This window comes from Physeter macrocephalus, chromosome 13 (assembly GCF_002837175.3).
Source record: "Physeter macrocephalus isolate SW-GA chromosome 13, ASM283717v5, whole genome shotgun sequence".
Classification (NCBI taxonomy): Eukaryota; Metazoa; Chordata; class Mammalia; order Artiodactyla; family Physeteridae; genus Physeter; species Physeter macrocephalus.
This window is the reverse complement of record NC_041226.1, coordinates 8350697-8359653: the sequence shown is the minus strand read 5'-3', so window position 1 is coordinate 8359653 and position 8957 is coordinate 8350697. Positions and strand designations below refer to the sequence as shown.

General features: G+C 39.4%; 1 protein-coding gene across 1 annotated transcript in view; it reads right to left on the bottom strand.

Annotated features, from left to right (window-relative positions):
- B3GLCT (beta 3-glucosyltransferase) overlaps nucleotides 1–8957 on the bottom strand; it is a 107590-nt gene that overhangs the window by 37884 nt on the left and 60749 nt on the right. Inside the window, exons 8-10 of the mRNA XM_024125824.3 lie at nucleotides 8471–8534; nucleotides 3630–3749; nucleotides 1995–2064 (exon numbers count right to left, since the gene is read on the bottom strand). Of these exons, the coding sequence (XP_023981592.1) occupies nucleotides 1995–2064; nucleotides 3630–3749; nucleotides 8471–8534 (254 nt within the window). The remainder of the gene's footprint in view (nucleotides 1–1994; nucleotides 2065–3629; nucleotides 3750–8470; nucleotides 8535–8957) is intronic.

Here is an 8957-nt window from a genome sequence, read left to right as displayed (position 1 = left end):
CCTCTGCTATGTTTTGGAAGAGTTTGAGAAGGATAGGTGTTAGCTCTTCTCTAAATGTTTGATAGAATTCGCCTGTGAGGCCATCTGGTCCTGGGCTTTTGTTTGTTGGAAGATTTTTAATCACAGTTTCAATTTCAGTGCTTGTGACTGGTCTGTTTATATTTTCTTTTTCTTCCTGGTTCAGTCTTGGAAGGTTGTGCTTTTCTAAGAATTTGTCCATTTCTTCCAGGTTGTCCATTTTTGGCATATAGTTGCTTGTAGTAATCTCTCATGATCCTCTGTATTTCTGCAGTGCCTTCACACTTCTTTAATGAAAGGTATTTGTCAAAAATCACCCTACACTGCCAATGCAGGGGGCACGTGTTCAACCTCTGGTCCGGGAAGATCCCACACGCTGTGGAGCAACTAAGCCCATGCACCACAATTACTGAGCCGGTGCTCTAGAGCCCACGAGCCACAACTAATCAGCCTGCACGCTGCAACTACTGAGCCCACGTGCCACAACTGCTGGAGCCCATGTGCTCTAGGGCCCCCGTGCTGCAACTACTGAGCCCGCATGCTGCAACTACTGAAGTCCGCATGCCTAGAGCCCGTGCTCCACAAGAGAAGCCACTGCAATGAGAAGCCCGCGCGCCGCAACAAAGAGTAGCCCCCCCTCACAGCAACTAGAGAAAGCCCACGCACGGCAACGAAGACCCAAAACGCAGCCAAAAATATATAAATAAATAAAAGAAACTTAAAAAAAAATCATCCTACAGAGCCATTACAGATTATGAAAAAAAGAAAATATTAAATCTAGGTTAAATTTATGATAAATGAAATTTTTAAGTGCTATATTGATTTTTGATGTATTTTAGGACTCATATAATGAATGCATATATTTATTTAGGCTGATTTAATAGGACTTAGAATTTATCATGACTATTTTAGGTAACCATGAAGGTTTATAGTAAATGTACTTTTAAGATAGTGTTGAATATAACAAGATTTGAATTTATGTCAGTGTCTTAAACAACACTTTAATCCCAAAGTATAATATTCTTTTATTTGGAAAATATGTTCCCCTTTAAATTATAATTTGTAAATATATTATCACATAAATTATATAAATGAACTCCCCACATAGCTCTAATCTCACAAAAAAAGACAGCTGGTTTAGAAATCTCTCCTCTATAAATATCACACTCTTGGTGAAATTGAGTCTGTTCATGGAAAAACATTAAAATATGCGCTAAAATTAGAAAATGCAAAAGACTGTCTGATCTTCAATTTCAGAAAAGTGCTGCTTGAAATAAGGTGAAAAAAGGAGATAAATTATGTATTTATATTTAAGGTAGGCTTTTTAAAAAATAGTATCATAATAACTTAGTAGAATTCTGTAATGACACCAACAATTTGAATAAAAACAACATTCATCTATCAATACATGCAGGATTTCCTTAAGAAGGAACCGTTGCTTGTAAGGCACCTTTTTCCTTTTCTCTATATATCTACATGTGAGCAGATACATATCCTTACTTAAAAGTTCTGACGTGTGCATTTGAAATAAATATAAAAAGAAGGAACAGTGTTAGAAAAACATTCTTTTTGGCATTCTGTTGCCCTGAAATCCCCTCTCATACTCTTCACACAGCTCAGAGACTGCACTTGGACATAACAGGACATTGTTTTGCAAAATGGATTGTCATTCACTAACTGTCTCCTAGATTGCCACAGCTGAGCTTTTCCATTTCCAATTTAAAATACTGCTCTAATCAGTCCTTAGAAGGGCTATGACCACTCATGTTGCAGTACAACAAAATTGTCTTTGCTAATTGATCTTGGTGACTGAAGTGCTACGCTGAGGAATGCTGATTAAATAACTGCTTTTACTTCAATGACATGTTTGCCATTGTCCCTTTTATTTAGGTTGACTTTATATCTGGTTTGTACTGTTTTTTTAAAGGCAGTTTGGATTTTTAAAGTTCAGTAAAAATGAATAACCCAAAACATACTTCTGTCACCATGAAATTTCTTGCATGTCTTTACTGCAACAAAAATATCCTTCTTCTTCACTGGATTTCCCTAAAAAAAGAAGAAAAAGAAAAATGTATGCATACATGAGTCAACGCATCTTAACTGCACATCCACATTAGCTCTCACATGCTCTCAAGTTCAAATTCACCAATGTCAGGGACACCAAACTTGTCTCCAGGATTAAGTTTTAGGGGAAAAAAGGAACTGCAGCTCCACAAAGCCTTTGCTCAGCCAGACCGGCACCAGGATCCCAGCTCTGCATTTCCACTGTGTCACCTGGACGAGTGTCCTCAGCTCTCTATACTGTCTGCTCATTTAGGAAACTGGGATGATAACCACCCGTACGGCTGCTTTTATTACTACTATTTATTAAGTGCATCACAGGTACCCAGTAAATGTTGGCTACCTTCCCTTTCCTTTTTCCAGCTGGTGAAGATTTTGACAAAGGGAGAGAGAAGTAGGGGGATGTTTTAGTGTAAAATAAGAGATGACTCCCTTCTGGGGGCCCAGCCTTACTTTGGTGTTAAAGTATTTTTACGGCCCTTTATCATCTACCCAAATCTAGGCAACAGCGATGTTCTGTCCTCTGCCAAAGTCAGGATAACTTCCAACACTTTGGAGGAGCCTGGAGCCCTGCCCTGGTTCCAGCCCTAGCTGATCACTCAGATGAAGGGGCTCATGGAGGGGCTTGCGGACAATCCACACCCAGACCGTGGGCGCTTCACGGAGGGAGCTGGGTTGGGCGGTGTTTTCTGGCCCCTTTATCACCATCTTCGGCCTGTAGTGACACTCAATCCTAATTCTGCATCATTTGGGGCTGGTTAATAGCGACATGTAACTGCAGTTTTGTCATGTCACTCAAGGCACTAGGAGGTCAACCCCTCCAGATTGTCCAGGAGAACATTAAAGAACAAGCATGCGTAATGTCTAAAAAGACATCTCCCCCTCAGGAACTGTGCCAACAGTACAGATTCTCTCCCACTGTTGCAGTGTGTGTGTGTCTGTGTGTACATATATTCCTCTTTGAAAATGCAACACACAGACTTCTGTATCAATGACTTGAAAATAACAGACAACATTAGAGGTAGTGAATATATTTTTCATTATAAGGAAGGATTGTTAACCACCCAGTTGAGTTCCAGGGTCTTCAGGCCCATCCTGGGGACTGGTCCAAGGGTCTACCCTAACAAGTAGGTTCATTCTAAAAGTTCTGGACAGTCTCAGGTGAGATCAAAGCGAGGTCACTGGCTGAGAAAGTAAAGGGGGTGGGCTCGAGGAGAAGGCTTAGGAATAATGGGAAATGTCTGCGATTGCCTTTCTAGGAAATAGAATTGGAATTCCAACAGCTACACGCTACATCTTCAACAAAAGAAATGACTCTGGGCTACACCTCCGCAGCTCTCAGTGCCACTCTGCTCTCTTCTCTTGGGCAAAACAGGGTAACGACAGTGCTTACGTTATGGGGCCAATACCCCTAGAAACATGATATATAGTTCTCACCCGGTACATGGCAGATGTTGGGGTTTTTTAGGATGGAAAGTGCTAGGACAACATCGTGCACAGCATGTATGTTTTCCTTTGACACGCGAGGAAGCTGTCCTTCTATTACTTACGCAAAGCGGTAGAAGAGAATGAAATGTGGTGGCACAGGAAGAGTCCACACCGTCTGTACAAAACTCAGGCACAGGAGTGAGGGGCGGTCCATCACCTCTGTCCCAGATGTAGAGAGCGATCTGTCACACAGGAAACTGGCATGAATGAAAGCTCTTAACCAGCACCACAGGTCCACGAAGGTATGAAACATCTCGAGGGCAAGCAGACCTTACCTTCTCTACAGAATATTACATTGAACCACATCAATATGTCAGCATTCAACAGGTTTTTTGGGTTTTTTTTTACTTACAAAAATAGTAATTCCATGTGGAGCAATCTAATCTTTTATTAACCATAAACAATTAAGAATCAGTATTCTGACCTCCAAAAAATTCCAAATTGTCATAAGCAATTTTAGGGAAGCTATTTTAGGGATTCTAAAACATCACAGAGAAAGATAAAAGGAAATATCATGACTCTGGTCTCCTGCAGGATGGTAATTACATACCCTGAAAAACCGACTGGCTGAAAATATCTAAAAATATTGGGATAAAATATTTTTAAAAGCATTTAAAATGTATTGCTAACTTGGCACAAAAATGTGGAGCTTATGAGGACAAAAATGGAAAGTGAGAACCTGGGGAAAAAGGCCACTGAGGGTAGTTTTCCCCAGTAGGTATCAGCTGGGCTCTGAGGATGCCAAGGTTCTGATGCATGTTAAGAGAATAAAGCCCATGACCTGCCCAAGGTGGGGCGTGTCTAACAGCAAAGCCCCACAACTGGCACTAGATGGAGGGAAAAATCATCTCCAGATATCCTGAGATTCTGTAACCAAAAGCCAGGCCTCCCTCATTGGTCACCTACGTGTTCCAGAAACACCTCGGAGTAATTTAAAGTATCTCTAAGTCAGCCTGAGCCTCTAGCAGCAGGCAAAAACTAATGCAAATCCTTACTGAGGAGCCCACAACCTTAATACAGGACTCGGGGGACGGCCACAGTTCCCAAGGCGCAAAAGTACTCGGAAAAATCACAAAAAGTAGTACAAAGAGACGAGATGATGGGCAAGAGCCAGCAGACACAGCTTGCTCAGGCCCAGAAGACTTCGGGGGTTGGAATGATCAAGCACAGAATAGAAAATTACTGTTTCGTATATTTTTATAAAGAAAAGAAAAACTTTAAAACATGAGCAAAATTTCTGAAAGACTGTACAAGAGAGCAAATTTGAAAAAGAAATATCTAGAACTTGTAGATGTGAAAAGTATAATGCTTAAAATGAACATTTTAATGGTGAGGATAAACAGCATATTAGACACAGCTGAATAAAAACTAGGGAACTAAAAGATGAAGTCCTCCAAGTTATTTGAAATGTAGCCCAGCAAGAAACAGAGATGGGGAATGTAGAAGAGAAGTTCAAACCTCTAGCATATATCTAAAGTTCCAGAAGGAGATAACAGAGTGGATGAGAAAATAGCTGAAAAGACAATGGCTGAGAATTTTTTTTAATGTAATTTAAAAAAAATAGGATTGCTTAACAATCCTATTATAGAAAGGCCCAATGAATGCTAAGCAGCATTAGAAAAAAAGAGTCTGCACCTAGACATGTAATATATACCATAGTGAAACTGCAGAACACCAAAGACAAAGAATCTTAAAAGCAGCCAGAGAAACGGCAGATTACTGACAAAGGAACCATGTAAGAGCGGTGGTTGATTTCCTAACACAACAGCAGTAACAGAAGCCAGAGCACAGGGGAACAACAGTATTGTGATGAGAGAAAATGTCTCACAACCTAGAATTGTACATACAATGCAACTATGTCTCAAGAACAAAGTTGAAATGAATTATTATTATTATTATTATTTTTTTTTTTTTGCAGTACGCGGGCCTCTCACTGTTGTGGCCTCTCCCGTTGCGAAGCACAGGCTCCGGACGCGCAGGCCCAGCGGCCATGGCTCACGGGCCCAGCCGCTCTGCGGTATATGTGGGATCTTCCGGGACCGGGGCACGAACCCGTGTCCCCTGCATCGGCAGGTGGACTCTCAACCACTGTGCCACCAGGGAAGCCCGAAATAAATTATTTTTAAAGAAAAAAAAAACCAAAAAACAGAGAATTTGCCACCTCACTAAAAAGGAAATTCTGAAGGATATACTTCAGGAAGAATAAAAATGATCCCCGTTGGCAGGTCCAAAAAGCAAAACAGAATAGTGAGCATAGACACAGCAAATACAGGGTTAAACTAATACAAATGATTTAACTGTATAAAGTAAGGACAATATCTGAGTAGCGGGGTTGAAAAAAAAAAAAACAGAACAAAAATACTGGACAAAAGAGCATCAAAACCGGGAGAGGGATAATCAGAGTTATTATGCTCAGGCCCTTAGATTTTTAGGCTATTGATTAATTAGCCACTTACTGTACATGTTAAAGTACAGTAAGTCCCCTGCATACGAACAAGTTCCATTCCAAGAGCGAGTTCGTAAGTCCAATTTGTTCGTAAGTCCAACAAAGTTAGCCTAGGTACCCAACTAACACAATCAGCTATATAGTACTGTACTGTAACAGGTTTATAATACGTTCGCATCTTTGAAAGTTCACAACTTGAAGGTTTGTATGCAGGGGACTTACTGTATTTAAAACAACCATTAAGAAACAGACATTGAGAATGAACTTCAAAAATAACAGAGGAGGGAAAAAAATGGAATAAAAATTTTAAAAATCTAAAACAAAGCAAGAAAATTTTCAAAAGAAAAAACTGGGGGACAAAGGATAAAATAAAGTGTTAGTAATCATGAAAAATGTAAATGTAAATTCGCTATATGGTTTGAAGATAAAGATTGTCGAACTGGGAGAAAAAAACAAACACGTCCTCTTCAAGAGAGATGCATCAAAAGAGGACACAAAAGAAATGAAAGAAAAAAATGAAAAACAATGATGAAGCAAACACCAAAAGAAAGCTAGTATAGAAGTGTTCCTATCAACAAAATAAATGCTAAGGCAAAGAGCATTACTAGAGATAAAGATAAATTTACCGAGAGGAGGTAACAATTCTAAACTTGTAAGCATCTAATTAACATAGCCTCAGAGTATAAATAGCAAGAGTTGGCAGTTCCACAAAGAGACACTGTCACCACTATCATGGAAGATTTTCACATTCCTCCCTTAGTAAATGACGGAGCAAGCAGACAAAACAAAAGTAGGAGAAGGGAGAGAGGGAGGAAATAAAATATGTGAAAAGCACAATAGATTAACTGATTATTTCTTCTTTAATAAACATAAAAAGAATATTATACCCCCCCCCCAAATTAGAGCACATACATCCTTTTCTCCATTTATGAAAAGTGAACATGAACTAGGCCATAAAGCAAACCTAAAAATATTTCAAATGACTGTTATATAGACCAATCATACTGTTAGAAATCAATAACAAAACACAATAACAACACACAAATATACTGAGTCACAATGAAAAATGCATTTTTTAAATTCGGTCACAGTCAAAAAACAGTTTAAAAGCTTCTGCCCTAGAGAAACTCTTGTAGATGATCATCATGACACATGTCAAAAATATTCACAGAAGTGGTGACTGCAATAGCAAAAACCAGTAGCAACCCAGAGGCCCACTACCAGCAGACTGGGCAAATACACTGTGGTATGGTCCTGAGAGAGACAGTTATACAAAGTGACAATAGTTCATTAAAGCCACACGTATCAACACAGATGACTTTCAAATTAGAACATTATTCAGGGTACAGTTCTGTTTATATAAAGGCCAGAAGGATGCAAAACTACATATTATTCAGAGATACATTCATATGTTATAAAATATGAAGAAAAGGGGGAGAGGGAGAGAATTCAAGAAAGCTGTTGACTCTCGTTAGAACAAAGGGGGCCCCTCCTGGGGAGATACTTACAGGTAGCCTCCAAGCAACTGATCAAGTTCAATCTCTTAAGCAATCTCTGACTGATCTTTATACCTTTCACGTATGTTAGAGGGTTTTTTTGTGTGTTATTCAATGTTTCATAGACTCCCAAACCTGGGTATCTATACCTGAGCTGACTTTTCATTAAAAATATCTAGACAGACCCTGGCTTTCAACTAGTCATTCTTTCCCTTCTGTGGAAAAGAATAATTTTTGACATGAATATTTCTCCTCAAATAACCTATTTCATCATTTAAAAATACTCCCCAAATTATAATCTTGTGAGTGCCCTTTTCGCTCCTGGCAGGCTGCCAGCTCTGCTGGACTGAGTCATGATTGGCCCCAATGTCCTAAAATACAGATTCCTACAGAGGGAAAGGCAGGTCTGTTTCAGGCAGTCAGATGTACCCATGAATGAAATGCACAAAGAGACCTTCTTGATGATGATTCAGGAGGGATTAATGGATTAAGGACGGGACGCCCGCCACCTGCCCCCAGGACGACTGGTCCCAGATGTCCACTAAATGCCGGGGTGCTGGGGGCCCAGCTGGCCCAATTCTGCTCCACAGGGTCCAGCACAAGAGACATGTCGAAGGCATATGTGCAACCAAAGCACAAAATAAGACGAGAGGTATTGTACTGACATTTTTGCATGTTTTTAAAAATCCATCTCTGGACCCATCCACCTAGCTTAAAAACAAAGGATGAAGAATCACAGACACAACTGTTTTTTCCACTGTTCCTTCTCCACCTACGTGACCAAAATGGGCTTAAAGAAGAAGGCCCTCACAGAGTGTAGCATGTGCAACTTCCTTGTTGGGAAAATATGGATGTGAGTGGCGGAGGGGACGCACCTTTCAGGGAACACGAGACACCTTTTGTATCAAAGGCACGAATTCTTGATTACAAAGACTTTTTAACCAAACAAATCATGACCTACCTCATGTTTTAAATCTATTGTGAAGTCGGATTTCAGGGACTCGCTCTTCAATCTCTTGGTAAGCCTAGAAAATAGAGACAATTTGAGTTTTTTGAAAAAAACCAAAAAAGCATCAAACAAGAATAACACATTCTTGAGACCTTCTAATGTTTGAAAACAAATAAAAATATAAATTTTAAGACAAAAATAAGAGTTTAATTTCCTTGAGGCAAAGGACTATGAAAACACAATTATTTGTGGACAAGGACACGAATGCAAGGCTTGTTGCAAATGTAGTGTGCCTTATTCAACATCTGGAAAATAACATAAAACACAATATGATACAATAAATGTCTTTAAAAAAAAGCCATGGAGTGTGCTGACTTCTGATAATCCTTGACTAAATAATGACAGAAAAAGAAAAAGAAAAGAAAAAAGCTTGCCTGATACAGAAACAGAAGTTGCTACTTTTGTCTCCTACTTTTTTTTTTTTTTTTTTTTTTTTTTT